This window comes from Bombus bifarius, unplaced genomic scaffold (genome assembly GCF_011952205.1).
Source record: "Bombus bifarius isolate JDL3187 unplaced genomic scaffold, Bbif_JDL3187 scf7180000007992, whole genome shotgun sequence".
NCBI classification, from domain to species: domain Eukaryota; kingdom Metazoa; phylum Arthropoda; class Insecta; order Hymenoptera; family Apidae; genus Bombus; species Bombus bifarius.
The window spans coordinates 3,193,795-3,214,529 of NW_022884373.1; the positions used below are offsets into that span (position 1 = coordinate 3,193,795).

Consider the following 20,735-nt stretch of genomic DNA (forward strand, 5'->3'; position numbering starts at 1 on the left):
CCTCGCTAACAGGTAAAAATGAGTCTGGCCATTTTTAAGAATTCGATACTTTCAATATCAACATCCCCACGAAATTAAACCTCCACGTAGATTTCCATTTCGCTCGTCCACCTACTGTTCGTCGAAACTCGCCCTTCCCTTTTTCCTAAGAAAATCCGCAACAACCCAGCGAAACAAAAGAAACAAAGGCCGGAAGAAATCGAAAGAGAAGCGAAAGAAGAAGGTAGCATGTAAATAAGCGCGAGGCAAGAGGAAAACGGCGCTGCATAGAGCGTGCGCGATCGAAGAGACGAACTGAGAGAGAGAGAGAGAGAGAGAGAGAGAGAGAGAGAGAGAGAAAGAGAGAGAGAGAGGGAAAAAGTGGGAGAAAAAGGGAGAGAAAGGAATTGAAGGAGTCGTCTGCGATTTATGACACCCTTCCAGAACACTACACGTTGCTCGGCTACCCTGTAATCACTTCTTCTCTGTTCGAAAGAGAAGAGAGGAACGCCTGGGAACAAGAGAGCCCCAGGAAAAAGCTAAGACGCGAGTCGACAGGGTGCAGAAGATACAAAGATAAGCAATTGGCGCGAGCCGTGGAATGGCAGGGAATAATGGCGAGGGTGGCGATTAGAAAGCGGGACAAAATTGTCTGCGACTTACCGAGGACCAACGGGACAAAGGAAACGTCCGGTCGGTCGCGTCGCTGATGAGAAAAAATGCTGGATAAGGGGGCGGAACAAAAGATACCGTTGGATACTGTGTTGCGACGTTGAAATTGTAGAGTTAATGCGTACGCTCGCAGGGGATAGTTTGGAAATTGGTGCGCGTCCGTTGCTCCGTTCTCTTTCATTTTGCTGCTGGTTTCTTGGGGATTAGGGTAACTTGTAAAGTTTCGAGAGCTCCAGTCTGATAAAGATTCGTTGGGTGACCGATTATGTCTCGAAAATTAACCGAGAGTTAATTACACCGGTTAAGAAAGTTTCTTAACCGTATTCCTATCCTTAACCGTAAATCTTATGTATTTTTCTACATCTACAGTTTTTACACGATGCTTAAATTTAAATTTAACTTACAATATTTAAATTTAATTTGACAGTATATGATACGACGTATAGTAGAGGATGAGTTTGAGCTTTAGCAGGAGTTTAGGGTGTAAAGTGTTTGATCGAATTATTCATTAAATATTTAAATCGTTCAATCAAGCAATTCGTCAAACGTTTGATCGTTGCAATTGTTCGATCGAACGATTTAAATATTTACAAAACGATCTATAAAAATCAGTCGAAAGCGTCAGTTACCATTTTGATTACGCGGATAATTTATCGTCGAGTGAATGAGCGTGGAAGAACGCGCGAGACGGTGGATAGAAAGCGGCGCGATTAGAGTTTCCCGGCACGAAACGGTGGAAGCCTCGCTTTTAAGCCGGCTTCCGCGCATTTTACGACAGTAGCCAGGGCTCGACCGCTTCGAAACCAACCTTATCTACGTTGTAAACTCATATCAAGCCGAAGGAAGAAGCACAGGACAGTACACACACGCGCGTATCGAACGATGTCTCTTATCTGCAATCCTGGTGACCTCACCCTTTCGATCCTTTTATAGCTGGCTTTTCTCAGGCCACAGAATGTCTTTCGGTAAGGATATTTCGAGCCAATTTTGAACTCTTTTTAATATGTAGATTATCGTGCGAAAGTGTTTAGATGCTCGTTCATTTTTCGCAGAATTTGGTTTCATTATGGAATTACATATAGATAGACAAAGGAAGATCTAAAAATTCTCTTACCAAGTTACTGTTGATGCGATGTTTCTGACGTTACAATATGTACAGCCTGCATGCTAAATTGATTAAAACAAACAACCGATTTTATATACTTTGAATACTACAAAGTTGATCCACTAACCTCGAAGATCAAGGAATTTCTTTTTCCCTTTAGAATTGTATCTCCTTCAACATGGGAGCAGTTGACTCGCTTTTCGATCCGAAAGAACCGTTCAAGAACTTCCAACTATCATACAAACACGCTGAAATCTGCCACAAGCCACAGAATACGATTCAACGAACAAATCCCGAAGAGATGAAATACCACATCGTTCCAAGACTAATTCCAAAATAGAAGAAATTAATCGCCTATTTCTTAATCCGAAAAAAGCCTCGAGAAGTGTCGAAAAAAGCCTCGAGAAGTTTCGAAAAATTATCCGAATACTTCAAAATGTCTCGCGACTCGCGGGAAGCTCGCGGACCCAAACAAAACAGATTCCGGGGGAAGGAACTTCCCAAAATCTCCGCGAATGCTTTTAGAAAATCAGGACTGGGAGATTAAAGTAATGCAGAGATAGCAGAGGCAGCAAATGTTGCGCGACGGCAAATCGAATCGACGTCGTGTCGAGCGAGAATCCGTAAAACGGGCCTGGAAAAGAAAGGGACACGTGGATTTTTCCTTTTCGGCCGCTTCCGCCACGAAGGAAAGTGAAATGGATCGCGTCGAGGCGTGCGTCTGCTCGATTTAAAGAAGTAATTTGCTTCGGTGAAATCAGCTCGCACCGACTCGTTGGACTTTCCTGCGACGAGCGAACATAAATTCTTCCTACGGCTCAACCGTATCCCCGAGCCGTTGCTATATATTTTCTCTCTTTCTCGTTTTCTCTCTGCCTCCTTCTTCGTTCGGGGGATATTTAATGTCCGGGAACGGACGCTGCCGCTTAGCGACAATTGTGTTTAATTGTCAGGAAAAAAGCATCTCTGCTTCTGCTCTCTTTTTCCTTCTGCTGGCCTCGCGTTTGTCGAGTCCCGGGCCTGTGTCAAAGGTTAGATAATTCGAATGGTCGAAGGGAATCGGTGGGAGAAGAGAGGAGACGAGGGAGACATCAGGACGTTCCTTAATTTTCCAACGACAAATTGGATCTTGTCGAAGTGTGAGTTCGCTCGAGGAACGTGTGTTTCGTCTGATTAGGTGGCTCGTTTTTTGGCTTCCTGCGAACAGATCGATGGATGCTCCGGGAGTTCGATTTTTCATTACCTGGACGAACGTGGCGACGTTTTGTAAAAGGAATTTTATGTTTGGAAAGAGGCGAAGGTTCTTGAGTATCTCGTTCGATAAGATCGAATAACCCTTCGCAGTGCGTAAGTATAAAACTGCAGATTTTCCTTCGATCGGATATATTCTTTCGGATGAAACATCTGCTAAATCCAATTAAATTTTACGCCTGAATTTCTGCGAGTTTTCAATCCGTATTTTCACGATTTTCACAGAAATCGGCGTTCAATGACTCGCGGTGCTGCCTTATTTAATTTAAAACCAGTAAAAGAGTGTTTTATAACTAGCTGCGCGTTCGCGATTTCATCCGCACAGTATTTTAATTTATGTTTATTACTCTCTGTTTAAACACCCTTCAGGAGTTAAATTTCGAAAAACGCGCAAACACCTGTTCGCTTATTTTTAATGAGAAATTCGTATACCGAATTTCACATTCTCCACTTTAGCAACTCGTGGCATATGTATCTTTTTTACTCTTCCAGGTTTTTTTATTCCCAACAATTTCTTTTTTATCCTACGCCTACATATCAAAAGGAGTATACTGCGAAAATTTCACGTTTCTAAGTACGGTGGCTTGTGCTAGGAGTTGATGAACAAATCAGTCACCTCTGCATCATATAACTTGTATTATATAACCTATACAAAACTTATAAATATATAGACTACTATGCAAATTTCTATGCAAATTTAGATTTTTGAGAATACGATTAAAAAAATAGAATTGCGGTAGAAAATTATTCTATCCGTCAAGTATTACAGAAAGCGCTATGATACGTTATATCTATCTCTATATTACATACAGAGTTTTATGCAAATTTAGATTTTCGAGAATACGATGAAAAAAGTACAGCTTGGATAGAAGATTATTCTTTACCCTTCGAGTATTATAAAAAGCGCCGTGATATTTGCATACTCTGTATCTTTCCCCGTATCATGAACAATCTGTACAATTTTATACCTTCGAAATTCCTGTAAATGCACGAAAGCCCGCGATCTACCGATATGAATCCTTCGACTTTTGAATTCAGAAGAATTTTCTACACAATTGCATAATCTGACAGTTCCCCTGCACAAAAAAGAACTCCAGCGTCCATCAACAACGCTAATATATTCGCTGCAAATCGATGGAGATTTTTCGAATTAATGGGCTGCGGCTGAACGAAGCCGGGGCGCGCGTAACGCGTAGAAACGGAATATTCATTACTTGATGCATCCACGGTCGTTCGTTTCTGGGTTGTGCAGTTCGCTGCAATATGCATGTGCGTGTCCACATTGGTCAGCCTGCAGTGTAGGCAGGGACAGAGAATGCACATGACGCACACGTGCGATAGCACAATCAGTTTTAAACAATGCCATGGCCGAGAGAAACATGCTTTCGATATGGGAACCGCGATAGGCCCTCGAACGATTCAGAGAGTTTATCTTTCAATTAGCAAGTCGAGGTGACGATCGAGTGACTCAAATATCAGAAACTTTGCGTTAGTGTCGGGTATGTGGAACGTTTAGGCACGTGACACGGGTCTTCGTGTTATGGAAATGCATGTTGTTCTGCGTAATATGGTGGGAAACTACGCTGAATTGGACAAATTTTATCGAAATTATAGATTATCTGAAATAAGGAATAAAAATAACGCTTTCAGCCAATTAATCGTTTCGACCATGTTATTATCTTTACTTTAGAAAAAAGACACAGTAAAAGAAGGTAATTTATTTTTAAAGTAAAGTAAAGTAAAAACTTCGATGTTCAATATTTCAATTGGATCAATCACTCAATATTAGGAAATAAAAGGAAAACGAGATTATCTGGAAAAATATGTAGCCTATGTCCAACCATCAGATATCCAACGCTAGATATCAAGGTAAGGCTGCTATCACAAATATTGCGGTTTTGTTTTCCTGTGTTTCAACAGCAACGCACCGTGTGTATTAACAGAAACATCTTAACAACAACTTAAAGCATCAAACAACTTAAAAGACAGATATTTGTAATAAAAGAAAGATGTGTAATTTCAGAGGTGAGATAATATCTTTGACCTAATGTAATTATTTAATCTTGTTTAGGAGGCGAATCGATTTTAAACATCAGGTATTTAAACATTAACAGAATTAGCGAAGAAAGTTAGATAAAAACGACAATAGCAGGCCAATGACTCCCATGGAAGTATCATGATGATTCTGGTTGGTGCGAAAGCGTTTCCTGCAATTATCTCAAGACACTAATACGGTGAAACGCGTATCCGTATGGTGGTTGAATAATGTAGATAAAATGCTGACACACAGGCATTATGCGATAGTGCGTGCGTATTCTTCGATCGAATAACGCCAGTTTATATTCCACGTAGTGTTGCATCCTGCCTTGACGCAAGGTGGAACCTACGTATATGTCCCACTGGCCAATAAAGCCTGATACGACGTACGCTCGCGACGTGCCACGCGGAATACGAATCACAGCATGCAGCTGCCACGTTAAATTTCACTGTTTATTATGTCACCGAGCCATCGCGATACCCTGACGGATTGCCCTCTGGTTTTCCAATAATTTTGATGCGATTTCTAGCCGAATTTTATACATATGGTAAACCGAGGATAGGTTGAAAGAAAGATTCTATATTAATATCGTAATAATAAAATAAAAATTCCATGCGCGTCGAATATCTTTTATATTGATCGATAACTTACTTTATTTTTCGTTTCACACTGTCTTAGATGGTAATCCGAAGCTACCGAAGAATACCATAAAAGAGGTTCCAAACGTTTCGAAGTAACCTTTGCGATGCAAAGAGTAATGAAAAATTAGAAATAAAATATCAGATAATTTATAACGTTGTTTTTTGCGTACCAAACGTCGCAGCAATCTACAAATTGTCTGAGACAATTTGTGTATTTGGAAACTAAGCGTTCGAGCCGCCTACGCGAAACAAAGAAGATAAGGAGAATCGGACAGTCAATGATCAGACGCGTCTTGATATTCCCTTTATTCGAAGCTGTTTCAAGCGACAATTGTTCAGAGAAGTATGAACGTTTAAAATATGTAATTTTGCAATATTTCAGATACTAATTTACAAGCATTCTAACATAATATAAGAACCAATATTAGGCCGTGATAGTGAAATAAAAATGAAAAAACATCTCTTGGAGGGGAATGCTTTTTTTTTTAAAGATTCACTTCCGATCTTATGAACGTGAAAAATATGTTAAACAAAATCTATTCGTTTAGCCTATAACCATGTATTGTTAATTTACTAAGAGAGTGACGCAACCAAGGAAGATAAATTTTTTAATAAATCACCGTGACATAGGAAATTGTTAACTATTCGATATTTGAGGTCACATCATCTAACGATTATTCGACTAATTATCTTTCGAATTATAATTGTTTCAAAGTATATGACTTCCTATCGTTCGTAGAGTTGAAACAGCGTTTCAAGAACGGCTGAGTCGTTGTCACCTCTATTACAGAGGCTCGCGATATTATTCGTGAAACGGAAGCCAACCATTGTCGTGTTCCTTAACGCAATCGCAGTCCCACTTTTCTTCTTCCGCGAGCTTCGGTGCGTTGCACCGGTGCATCGTACTCATTGCAGCTGTATCGTGCTGGTTACGCGTCACAAGGAATATTTATCATCTTATTATTCCATTTCGCTCAGTACTCTACAAACGTAAAACACAGAAATATACAACGTACAAACGTAGAAACATGCAAACACACGCAGAGAGAGAGAGAGAGAGAAATAATACAACACTAATTATTTAAACAAAAAAAAAAAAGAAAAAAATTAAGAATTGGAAAGTACGGGAAACAAACAGAAAATAAATTCTCTTCACAGAGAATGAAAGAATTTCACAGGAAATAAAGAATAAAGAAACATTGAATCGAGACGCGAGAATGGAGAAGATCTTTTTTCGCGATGGAATATTGCCCTAAATAAAAGAGAGCGGAAGTGACACGGGAAGGAAGATAAGAGGAGAAAGATAAATAGTTGGAAGATGAAAGAGGGTGAAAGGTGAGGATACGGTGGATGCGATAGGGCGAGGTTTAATCTTTCTTAGCGAAGAAAATAATAAAGAAGAACAGGAAGACGGCGAGAGGGGGTCGGTTAGAGACAAAGACGGAGGGGGAAAAATATTCGCGGGAGAAGGATAGAATGGAAACAGGTGGTACGCTGTTCGCTGCAGGATTTTTCCAATTATTTAATGAAAAGTGCAGAGTTCGTACCGTTTTGAATATCATAGAACCTGGATCTTTATCTATTCGCTGTATTCCCATACAGATCTGAAGGCACGACCAGACATATTCAGTCTGAAGACAGTCTCGTCTAAAGTCTTGCTTTCGTTCATTCTACTTCACAATACAAATTTTTCCCAGAAACATATTTAACTCGATCTCGAATCTCTCAACTCTCGGTTTACTTAAACCTGCCGATAAGAAACGGTTCGTCATACAACTACAATTCACCAATTCTCCTTGCTATTATTTCTCCTTCGCATAATAGAACTTCGCATTCGGATCAGTAGATTCAGTCGATACGAGTTCAATCAGTCGGACACTAACCGAACTGCCGTGTTCATGCACGTGGTGTTCTCTGCCTTCGCGCAATGCAACTTCACATCCAAATAAGTGCAAATTCACTCGGTACATTTAACCAAACCATAGTTTCGATAAATGGAATTGCAACGTAAACGCTAATAACGCATCGATCGAAGCAACCAGAAAATCCAACAGAAAACTAATGCGAACAGACGCAACGAGAACTTTCGCGGGTCGAGAGGAGCCAAAAGAGAAACCAAGACATTCCCCTTGAGGTTTACGAGGAAGGTTGGCTAAGGTGTCGCGGCGAGGAGAGAGTGGCGACGGACAATGGATGCGTAGTTAGTAAATTACAGGCTGGCCAGCACAATGGCGTGCAGCGTGGCGTGCGTGCGTGCATCGCCTATGACTATGCACGCGTGTTTGTCTATGTTCCCTGGTCTCCCGTCTGCCCGCGCAACCGCTGTCGCTCCGTTTCTCTCTGCAGGCCACGGTTTACACAGAGAACAGCGTGCAACGGCGCGTATCCACCGTTCGCCCATGCATACAGAGTCCGCGTGGGAGATTCTCGGTATACATCAATCCAAGCCGCTGCAGGTACCTGTACATTACGCGGCCGTGCATTAGATATCCGCGCCAAGATTTCACTCTGTCCTCCATTGCTATTGCACTCGCTTCTCTGTTCGCGTCGATCCACGTCCCCGGATCTCCTTCATCTAGAACGATCCACGGTAATGCGTACGACTTGTCCATTTTTTCTTTGTGCTTTTGCGCAAATATTCCACCCACGTGGAACCTTTGTTTCGAGTGGAATATTTGCGTTAACGTTGACCTGGCTTAATTAACTGGTTGAGTAATATCACAGAATTAACCTGCAGTACGATCCTCAAATATTTATTTTAATTATTTCGATCTTGATCTCGTTTCAATAAACGGGAAATGTGCGTAATGTTTTAACAATGTTCAATATGAAATTTGTAAATATAGGAATTATACGAATCAACTGGAATTTTTGCACATTTTCTTCGGATTTAAAATATTCTTTCAGGCAATGTGTCGAAAATGAGCGAAAGAATACGGTAGCATTGAACAAGTTCTTGAAACCTAGGGAATTTAGAAAATCGTTCAAAATATAGTAAAATATGTTCATTCGATATATTTCTTTAGTTCATCCTTGGTTTTACCTTATCTTCGGTTGATTTATAGCTATAATTTGTGTCGGTGATATGAGACACCTTGTATATTTTAAAATTAATATCAGTGGAACGCGTGTCCCTGATGTATCGTATAGACTCTTGAATTGCACCAAGCAGTTCCTATCAACTTTCTTACGCAAAGTACAGGAGATATCTTGCTTCAATAAAATATATCAATTATTAAAACCCCACTGTCTCCAGTCCCACGATCAACGATTGTAGCTTCCCATGCTATCGATTACGTCTCACGGCAGACCTATACACGTTCACCAACCAAAAGAGCCTTCCCTGCTAGTTGGTATAAACCTGACATATCACGAAACCCGGATCGCGTACACATTAAAATCCGACCTATCGAAAGCTGCAACAAACCTATAGGTACCTACATATATATATATAGCGTTCAAACGGTGAGATTTACTAATTAGCGATCTAAGGCCAGTCGCTCGTTAACGCCGCGATTTATCGTCGAGCCAGCAACGAAGGAAAGAGACAAAACCAAGTCAGCTATCGACTAAATTGATATCAAACAAAGAAGAAGTCAAACTCCAAGAACGAAGAATAAAATCAAAGAAAAGGAGGAAAGAGGGAGGAAAAAGATGGATCGTGGAGCAAGATAAGAGTAGACGAAAAAACGAAGAGTGTCGAGGGCAGAGAACGAAGGAAAGGGAAGGGATTGAAGAGTGAAACTGGAAAGAGCAAAGAAATCAAACGTGAAAACTAAAGTGAAAGGAAGGAAGGAGAATCTAAGAGCAGAAAATAGTCGAAGAAACGAACAAAAATTGAAGGGGCAAAAACTGCAAAAAGCGAAGAAACCAAAGACAAAGAGTAAAATCGTAGAAACGAGGAGTCGAAGAGACGAAAGAGAGGAAACGAAGAACAGGCTGGTTTCTAACGATGGAAAAAGACCGAACACCTGAGGGTAAGGCAAAAGGGGCGCATCTCGTTCGTATTTCGTAGAGACTAGACGACCGGTGTAATACTTTATTTGTCCGCCCCTGGACTTCTTTCAGTCTATCTCTCTTCTTTATCGACCGTGCTCGACCGCGATTCTTTTCACACTCGGCCATCTTTTCCGCCATCTTTCTTGCTAATTACCCGACCCCCTTTCCACCCAGAAATCTCTCCTCCCTTCCCATCCCCCCCATACCCACTTTCTTGTCTTCCCTCCTTTCTTTTTACTTGGCTTTTTTCTCTTTCTTTTCGACTAGTGTGTAGGCGAAGATGCATAGATACAGCGGAGAAGCAGCTTGATGTTTTCCGTAAGTGCTTCTTGCTCGTTGATTCTCGCGAACCGCGGCTTCTTCGCGGAACACCGCATGAAATATTCAAACCACCCGTACCCCGCCTCCCGCACAGTTTTATGGGCAATTTTGGTGTATTTGTTTGCACGAACTTGCTTCGCGGAGATTAGGTAGAGGCGGAAGATCGTCGGGAAGAACAATGCGTTTCATTGACGAGGATTTCGCGGTCGAGCGGAAAAGCGTCGTGCGATGCGGAGAGATTCGAATGACTTTAGTGTTCAACTAGCGTGATCAACGATTATCGAGACATTTTGTGATTTGGAAGTTGAAGCAATTGAGCTTTTGGGGCGGAAACGACGCGAGAATGTGTTCTTTTAAGAAATCGATCTGATCTGCCGCGATTTGGGAGAATGTACAGGTTGTAAAATGTGTGCAATGATCGATTTAACAGCATAAATGGTAAAATGTTTGAAACTATTGATTTAAAAGTAGTAAATCGTAAAATGTGTAAATAAAATGAACCTTCGTTTTTGACGGTACGAATTACGATAATAAATTCGCAGTGTTACCTTGATAAAACGCTTGGCCTTGGTCAAGAGACCCAACGTGGTGTGTCTTGAGGTTTCAGGACCTAACGGAACCAACACCTTCAACTTTTCGAGGCAATTTCTGAGGTGTGCCCTCCTGCAACAAAAATCCAATTAAACATTTAATATACCGTGTACAACGATTTCTCTGATTTTGATTTATAAAAAATAACATTCTTAAATTTTCACAACTCGTACAGGATTTACGTAAATTTCATTTCTGCGAAACTATTATAGGAAATATAATTTTAATACGATCCTAATATAACAATCTGTAATCTCGAGCCACGTTATACGTTTGATGGTCGAATTATAGCGAACACTTAATCTTAATTAGAGATCTTAATATCCAGACTTTATTAATTTACTTATTATAGTAATTTTCTTTCGATCCTTAAAATTTCCCATACTTTAAACCATCCATAGAAGCAGCGAATATAGATGAAAAAAATTTAATTCTCTTACACATGAATAATATATATTTTATAAGAAGATTATAGTCCATTAATAATCAATTAATACGTCCGTAGTAATTTTTCACTTTTATCGCACAGCACGAAGTGAAATTTGTTACGGCTCTCCAATAAATGTAACGAGTGTACGTCTTTATACTACTTATGGCTGATGGTATATACCCTAATCTCCTACCATTGTCCCTCTGAGTCTCGCTCCTATTTCATTCGGGTCGTATATACCTTGTAATGTGAAATACTGAATAACACAGAATTTGTTAGCATTTTCCAATAAATGTAACGAGTGTACGTCCTTATTCTATCTTATGGCTAATAGAATATATTATAATTTTCTACTACTGTTCCTCTAATGATGTCCCCCTCGTATTTCATTCGCATTGTATGTGCCTTATAATATAAAATACCAAATAAAACAGAATTTTCTAGCGTTTTCTAATAAATGTAACAAATAAATGCCCTGATACTTACGTCTAGGGTACAAGTTTCTGCGAAAGTTCATACTTCTATAAATACAATTCGAGAAAAAGATCTTCTAAATCTCATAAAGGACGCTCTGCTATTTCGTATACTTTTGCGTATTATGTGCTATGTGCATATCTGCACGTCTTCGAATTTCCCATAAATGCATAAAAATCCATAGCCTATTTATGGATTCACCATGACGGAGTACATTATAAATAACATTGAAGTCAGTTACGCGAACTAATTAGCAATATTTATCTGCCACGTAAATAAATAGATGCAACTGTGCCACCAATTACACGGTACCGTTAAACCCACCCTCGCGGAATCAAGCAGCCAACCCATCTTACGTTATCTCTCGAAACTCCGACAGTAAAGCTATGGTAGTCTGACCAACGCGGAGCAATTTCACGCGGCCTCGATTCGTCTTGTCCGGAGGTTTTCGAATTACCCACGGGCCACGGGAAAACCGCGGGGTGGCATTCGTTTTTCGCGTCACGTAGACCGGCCAGCGACGAATGGAGCGGAATCCAGCCGGCAAACAGACGGCGAAATTGAACGGGGGAATCCCCATGGCGCGTCCCCACGGCACGCCGACCTCGTGCAGAGAGTCGCTCGCCGCGAAAGTGTCCGGAAGAAACCGATAAGATGCCGATTATCGCGGCCATCATGGCCCATTAGCCAAACGAATCGCGCGATAAACATACAGCCGGAATACCAAAGCGGGCAATTATTTCCATTCGGCCCGAGAATGGCTTGCACCGAGCCAGGTGGAAAAGGGCTGATCCTTTTCTCTTTTTTTTTTCCACTCTTGCAGAGATCTCGTACGGCGAAAAGATATCGGTCGACTGATTCGATTATCGGCGCAGTTTGAATTCTTTCCCCGCAAGGGTTTAAGGTTGCAAGCGTTTTATATATCGACGAGCAAGTTTTGAGATTAAATCCTGCTGCGTCCTTTTAGGCATTTTCGACGCAACGCAGCGTTTTTCAACGCTTTTCGAAAAGTGTGCCACGTTTCAGGAAAATACGAAAGAATTGCCATCGACGCGCGCGATTTCTCTTCGCGATTTTACGTTGGAAGTATTCTTATTCGTAAGAACCAGAGCGAGATTGCGATATACAAATTCGAGAACCGTAGCAGGGTTAGGATGAATTTGCTTGAATTTGTAAGTAGAAATTTTGCATTTGCGAGTTTCTTATCTCGTATCTTAGTGCCGCTGTTCTCGCTTTGTATTCACGTTTTTATCTCTTCGAGTGTTTTCCCGTTTCGGAATTAATTGATTCATAAAAAACGTTGGAATACGCGAGAGGCAATAAAATTAAAATAACTATGAAATCCAAATCAACGTTAAAACATAAAGATACGCCATCGGCCAGAAGATACTGCCCTCAAGTTCCACGGAAAGGAACTACGAAGATGTATTGAACGGTCGGAGACGCGAAGATTTATTTCGAGCGTCCGACAATAATAAGTTGGAGGCGCGTCACGTGTGGCAAACACGCGCCATTACAGCCATTTAATTATAAGTTTATGCCCGGTTTATTGTTCCGCCGAGGAAAATGGAGACGCCGCCGACGTCGGGGTTCTCAGGACAGCGACGTTGTTCGCCATCGGGCGACGAAACGGGCCAGGCAAAGACGTCTGGAGACGCGCACAACCGCGTTTGCACGTACGTTTTACGAGAAACAATAAGCTGGCTCCGGCTTAATGACGTCATCAAACGGTATTATGTCTCGCGGGCCGCGGAGTGGACGGTTTCCGGGCTTGGATGGATGCATTCTGGACGCGAAACGCGTTATGCACGGCCATTTAGGAGAAGGGCTTCTGCGTTTAAGCGACGACGACGCGCCAACGAAAGCTAGTTTCGCCACCAGTTCCGGAACCTGGTTCAACGTTCTTGCGTTTTAGTAATGGCAGTACTGTGATTTACGTATAATTATTATGGTTGTAATATGATGCTCCTTTCGTTTTGTTTGAAATAAAGTTCGCTGTTTTTTTTTTTTTTTTTTTAATCTTTGACAGTTAAAACTGTTGCGTTGGAGAGTACGAGATGGAGACTTGCAATTTAAATATAATCATTGTGAATGTAATTTCTTGTTTCGTTTTAAGTAGAGTTTTGCATTTTTTGGAATTTGAGATATTTACAGCGGACGTTGAAACGGAGTATTGTAATTTACGTGTAATTTACAAATTAGATTACGTCCTGGGACATTTGTCATCTCGCTGAAAGGATATTTTCTAAAGCTAAAGTTCATCTTATATTAAGCCTTCTTTAAAAATATTAACCGTCACATCGAAGTTGTGAGAATGCAATTTTTATTCTCCTGATAAAGTCGCGAGACACGAAATCTTTCCTACTCTCATTAACTAACTTCCACAAAGTATGTTCCCTTGTGAACGTCCAACAGGAATTATCTTCTAGTTACATCTTATTTTGCAATTTGGTGAAACTTTACTTAAATTGTCGAACGAAGACGAACTCGAAGCGAGCAAAAATTTTTCATTGAATAGCAGGCCGAACTCGTAATCATCGCCTTACTCGATTCTCCGATAGACCATAAATTCATTTCGTCGGAATTTTCCGCTCTCGCAAAACGGTCGAAATGCTTGATTAAATTTTTTTATTCCCAGACGAAGACACTGTCCGTCGAAGGTACTGCGAGTTTCGGACGCGTCAACCGGTTATCGATCCAGCCGTAAGATATTCAATTTCCAGAGATGTGGCCATCGGATTTTCTCAGACGAACGTTGACCAAACCGCTTTTGCACCGATCAATAGTTTCCACGATGGACTTCCTGATTTTTCCTTAACTCCTTTTAAATAATTTAAATAATTAACGTGGATGATAAATAAATTTCTAAATATACCAGCCAAAGTAACGATGCATAGAGTAACGAAAAGTTTAAAATAAAATATTAGGTAATTTAGTGCATCATTTTCGGTATGTCAAATATCGTAACGATGTACGTCGTAATACGATTTATCGAGAAAATAATCGTTTCGGTCAGCTTCGAAGCAAAGCAGCTAAGGGAAATCAGACAATCAATGGTCAGACACGCTTCAGTAGAAGTTATATTTCCTTTTTGAAATTGCATCGAAAAACAATTGCTTAGAGCAATGTGAACTTCTAAAATATTTAACTTTACAACGTTTTAGACATTAATTTGCAAGTATTTTAAAATGATATAAAAAATCAATCAAAGTAATGATCGTAACAATCTAATGAATATCGTATCAGCCTGATTCTAAACCAATCCTTTTTCTCGGAAATCTCATCGAAACGAAGACAAAGAAGTGCGATCAAAAACTCGCCAATAACAGCGCACAGTAATTACGATTAATTGCAATTAGTTTTACAGCTCGGCCAGCCACAGTCACCGGAGGCCACTAAATCACACGGTAACAACGGCCGAAATTAATTATGTACAAGCATCGAGTCGTATCGCGTAAACTCGCGACAAGCACTCGATTCCAGGCACTCGATTATCCGACACGACAGTGGTTCTTTCGTCCGTAAAAATCGAGTAAAAACCATTAAACTTTCCTTGAGGAAGTGAGATAAAAGCTATCGTACATTGCCTATATGGTAACGATCCTACGATTCAACGACATTAGTCCAATATAAAAAAAATGCCGTCGAGAAAAAGAAGACGTGGAAACTGTGTAACTGAGTGAATTCTTATTCATTTACTCGAGAAAGAAAATAAAACATTTAATTTGTTCACGTTCCGTAACAAAAAGATAAAAAAGACGTTGACCTTGTGATCCAGGCATACTTTCAGAAATTCTAAAGGCTTCAAGAGGAATTTAATTAAACTGAAAATTAATTTACTCTTACGTAAAACTAAACCAAGGATTCTTTTTATTCTACCATCTTTTCACTACAGAATAATTGTCCGTGCCAAGCTTACCTAAATTAAGCATTTAAAAAAAAAAGATACTTAAATTCTTTCATACCAAGTATTTGAAAATAATGGGATTGTTTGCCCGAAGAAAAATCCTTTTCTGTAATGGAAAGTTGCGTAAATTACAACGAATGGAAAATTAGCGATCGCGTAAAAATAGTGACATACAGAGAGAGAGAGGGGGGAGGAGAGAAAGAGAAAGAGAAAGAGAGAGAGAGAGAGAGAGAGAGAAGCAAACTCGGACGTGGATGTGCATCAGAGGCGAAAGTGTAAGCGGCTTAAAGGCGCAGCAGCCGGCTTGAAAACCGAACGCTCCGGCGCGGCGTCCCGTAATCCTCCTCTAACTAGGTCCACGCGCTGTTGCCATGAGAAGGAACGTGTAATCGGTTCGTTTGAATTATTAAAAGAGGCCGGCCGCCCTTATACGCGGCCCGTTCGCCAGAATTCACCCCCGTTCGCTGTTTTTCCACGCTTTTCCCAGCCTTTATTTTTACCTGTTCCTCTTCTCGAGAGCGTCACGCTCCAACAACTCGTGTACGCGCGCGAATACCCGCTCGATTACCTCTAAACTGTTCGCCACCGTATATTGAAAGTGATCGTTCGGTCTAATATCGTGGCCGTATCACGAAACTTCAGACAAGAAAGGAATCGATAGTTTTTAGTCGCTTGTACGTAATTCCAAATAAGCTGAAGAATGTTTAAGGTAGCTTCAGGATCAATCAAAGTTTTATGATCGATGGCATAAAGATGGTCTAAAAGTCATATAAGGATATGCAAAGTCGTTTGAGGATAATTGGAGAACCGTATGGTAGTACTCAAATTGGCGTTAGAAGGTCTTGCAAACTCATATCCATGATTCTGACAAGAACGATGTAGTCAGCTGCATCGAACGCCAAGTTTTCTGAAGATTCTTCGAAAGTTACTTCAAGACTACCATAACTTATGAAACAATCCGATAGTTAACCAACTATCTACACGTATGCAACGTTTCATCAAGATACAAAACCGTCTTATTATTAGATTGTCTTGAATATTTCCTCACTATCATCGACACACACCGATATCCATAAACATTTAGACAGAAACGTTCTTCGATTTCGAAAATATTTAGCGTGCGTGCACATTAATCGCACGAATCAAAATTTATAACCAACAAGACCTCTCGTCTCTCGATATTTATACAAACTTAAAGTGATCCTAACGTAAAACATACAATTAAGCAAAAGATCCTCCAAATAAGAATCCACAGATTCGAACAAAAGCAGCGATCTACCTTCATCGGACACGAGGAAAATACGAGGAGCACGATAATCCCTCTCTTTCTCTCTCTCTCTCTCTGTTCTATCTGGAACAGCCAGCAGCCACGTCAGAAATTCTCGTCGTTCCCATGCTATCAACCTCATCATTCTTTGACATCCTTTCTCGACGGAGCAGCTCGATGCAACATTTTTGCCGCGGGCCGAGAGTCCGGGAAGCACGGGTCGGCCCTCCAATCGATACGACCGTGTGACACCGGCATTATGAAATTCCTGTCCCGCCTGTTAGGCGTACCAGAGCCTGATGAATAAATACTTCGCGCGGAATTCTCGTGTCGAAGTCAGCGGGTGTGCTTCGTGAAGACCAAGTCGAGAGTACCTGGCTGTGTGTTCAAAGGGCTCAGGTTAGAGTCTAGGTCCTAGACGAAGGTAGGAGACGCGACGCGTGGTTATCATTAACGTTTTCACCGTCGATTATTAATTCGCGATGCTTGCCTCCGACTGGCGAACATCCAGAGAATAGCGAAGATCGTTCGAATGGTCTGATGGAATATTCGACGTCGAATCCACGTGGTTTCGCTTTGTGCTTCGTATCTTCGGGTTTTGCCTCTTTGAGAATTTATTAAATCGTTTAAGATTCCACGTATTCTCGTTGGAAGTTTCACATGAAAAGTATCATGAATTCAATCGTCAATTTATTTCACAGACTAATCTCTGTATTCCTATGTCGCGATTTAGAATTCTAGGTAAGAATTTCCGTCTCGGAACTTATCTCAAACATTATCTTCGATATATTCTAACGTCTAGTATTCGAGGATAGAAAGATTAACGAAGATGTTAATAAACGTTGATGAATTAACGTTTCCAGCTAGCAACATATGTCGCAAACGTTTCCGACTTGGAGAAATAAAATTATAACACCAAACACCGACACTATCGAAAATCTAAAAAAAAATAATATTCAACGATTCTACATAGAAAATGACAGATACGTCACAAATTTTATCGTAAGAAGATATTAACAAATATCCCATATTAATCCTTTCGTTTCTACGACTAATATAACATACGTATACGTATTTATGCACTGCTGTTGACCTCAAAGGCATTTCGAAAATAGACTCTATGCACTCTAGTCGACCATAAAATTGTTTAAATGAGATCGTTAAATATTCAATGAACTATACATGCGTTCAGTTACTACTTTACCGACACAGGCTACGCATATATGCATCTCTTTCTTTCATTTTTGTACATCGTTCAGATGCGAAGTACCAGCAATTTGCATATTTAGTCATACTTCGTAACAGCCGTTTAGGAAATATAGCTGTCGCGGAAAAACGAAAGGAAAAAGGAAAGAGGAAAAGAATTAATTTTGAGACGAACTGTATCGGGCAACATGCGAACGCCGTCGCCGCGGTTGCAGCGAGTGCATTGGCCGGCCATGAGTTAGATCGGTTTAACAGCCGCCTGTAAACAGCCTCGTAACTTCTCCGCCCCTTCTCTCCTATCTGCATCAACCCCTTCCCGACTATTCTATCGCACATTCATCTCCTCGTCCCTGTTGCATATTCCTTTCTCCATCTATTGCCTCCTTTCTATCACTGTGCTTCTGTTTTCCATTTCGTCTCTATTCGATCTGACCAAGAACGTTACCGGCAAGCAAAATAATTTAAAGACGAGGAAGTGGAACGGTTGTTAAGCGAAAACTCGGTTGCAACTCAATGAAAACTTGTTTTACAACTCGTATGACCCAGAAAACAAATTTCACTTTGGTATTTATAAAGTAGAATCGATTGAAAAACAAAGTCGTTGGATAATGAGAAAATTTATTTTAATAAAGGCAATTAATTTCCACGCTTCACAGTTTAGAACGTTGTTACATTCCAGGTGATACAGTCAGCAACGAAAGTAAGAGGACAGATAGTGGTGGAAGAATCTTTACACGACGATCTAATTATTTCGAATTATTCGTTAAATAATACATGAACTACGGGAACGTGTAATAAATAAAACTTCGATACTCATGTAACGTGTTAATTCGACGAAATTTCGTCGATTCTATGTTTCCTCTACCTGTCCGCTCACTTTTATCCCCGACTGTACACGTTTTCTTCCACGTTTTTCTTACAAATCAATTCCACTTCACCTACACATATCCACGTTGCACTCGCGAAGAAAGAAAATCCAAGAAAACGTATTCCCAATGAACAACCAATGTCGAACACTTTGCTCGCTACGTATCGCGCACAATACAATCCGTACAACGACGAAAGTCGATTAGAATTTCAACGATGGCACGCGCAATAGGAACGCGAAAACACGGGCATTTGTTCGGTTGTTATGTTCCGTACGCTCTCGAACGTAGATAATTCGATCGGATAAAAGAAATCGCCGGAGCAAGACAAACAAGCAATGTGTCGTATGGTCTGGTCTGGTCTGGCCGAGGCACTCTGGTTCGTTCACCCTTGTAAGTGACATTATCCGCCTGTGTTACCGTAACGCTTCAGCTTTTATGTACTAATTATCGGCTTCTACGTTTTCTCGTAGTCGGCTGGCATAAGTCGTTCGGCGGCATTCCAGGCCGCGCTACTTCCGTGGGAACGGTCTTTGTTCGTTAACTTCGACGTTTTCCCGGGGACTGTAAGTCTTCGTTCGACGAAACGACATTCATACATCGCGTCTCAAGATTCTCGGCGTTTAACAGTATCGCGATTGTACCGTTGATTGCAAGATACGAGAGCTAAGTGTATCGTCCATATCGCGTTTGTTTATTACATTTGTTGCGAGTGGTAAGGAAAATAAAACGAAATTAGTAATACAATTGTTTCGTGTCTTAGCTGTTTTAAACTTCTTACCAAATCTTGCCAAATAATTACGCGCTATTACGTTCGTATACGATAATTAAAACGTTTAACTTTTACTTTGCTGATCGTAGTTACATTCCGCTACTGTATGAGAAATCGATTGGAAGCAGTAAAATTTAATATAATATAATATGTAGTATTCTATATCGAATATAATATATCGTAATTACTCGAGTTTGTTAAAGAAGCAATTACTGCCTGTGTAATAAGGAAGGCATTTAATTCTATCTACTGTGATACTGAAATTCCTCTCACTGTACAGGCTGTCTCCGAAATCATGGTACAAGCGATCGGGTAGTGATTCTACGTGCAAAAGTAAGTCGAGAAACGCGACAACATTTTCATATTTATGTTTCCGATGCCTCGTTCCGCAGACAAATGAAAAATGAAATTTCGAATTATGTTCTGTGTTCTGTATTTTGTATTATGTATAATGTATTATTAAATATGGCCCGTGTCACGAATCGTTTCCTGTTATCGTCGTTATCTTATATCTCCGCGGTATCAGTTGTTACTTTCCCTTATTTCGTATTTAATTTGAGTGATTCCACGAATAAAGATAAGATTAGTAGTATTTTTTTAATCATTTTGTTAATCAGGAAGCAAACTAACAACTCGAGCCTGTTACCATTTCAAGAAATAAAGTCCCACACTTATAATAATTAAAACGTCTAATTGTCAAACGTTCTGCCCCAACTACAGTCCAACTCTTCAGCCACATAGAGCGTCAATTAAAAGCTCAAATTCATCTCGATTGAACAAAACATTCTCAGAAAACAATATATTCGTCCCGCTTTAAATTCCCAAATCAATTTACTCTATCGAATTTAGGATTTCGGTTGGTTCCCTGGTGACGATTGGTCCCACGAGTGTAACACGATATATTTCACTGGAATCTCTCCGATTTTCCTTTGACCTGCGCTCCGTTTCCCGCGTCGCGTAATCGAATCCATCAGCGAGCTTTCCGAGACAGTGTGCCGGTCACGCGAGTGCGTGTCGTAGCGTTATCGCGAGGAAGTTGGGCGCGTGCGAGCGTGCGCCCCGGCCAATAAATCGTCGCCTGATATTTTCGTGCCATTTTTCGCGATTTATAATTTCGATTTAACACGTCCCCGCGGTGAGATAAAGCATCACGCGAGTCTATGCCGGTGGTGTATTGCTTCTGGTATCGGGCTCGAGAAAAGGGAAAATTATTCTG

The 20,735-nt window shown here is 40.6% G+C and overlaps 1 protein-coding gene across 11 annotated transcripts in view; it reads right to left on the reverse strand.

Annotated features, from left to right (window-relative positions):
• The window catches only part of LOC117205689 (max dimerization protein 1-like), a 229,167-nt gene that overhangs the window by 100,330 nt on the left and 108,102 nt on the right, over window positions 1-20,735 (reverse strand). For all 11 annotated transcript variants that reach the window (XM_033444361.1, XM_033444363.1, XM_033444362.1 and 8 more), the window contains exon 5: window positions 10,555-10,669. In XM_033444361.1, coding sequence (XP_033300252.1) covers window positions 10,555-10,669 — 115 coding nt within the window. The remainder of the gene's footprint in view (window positions 1-10,554; window positions 10,670-20,735) is intronic.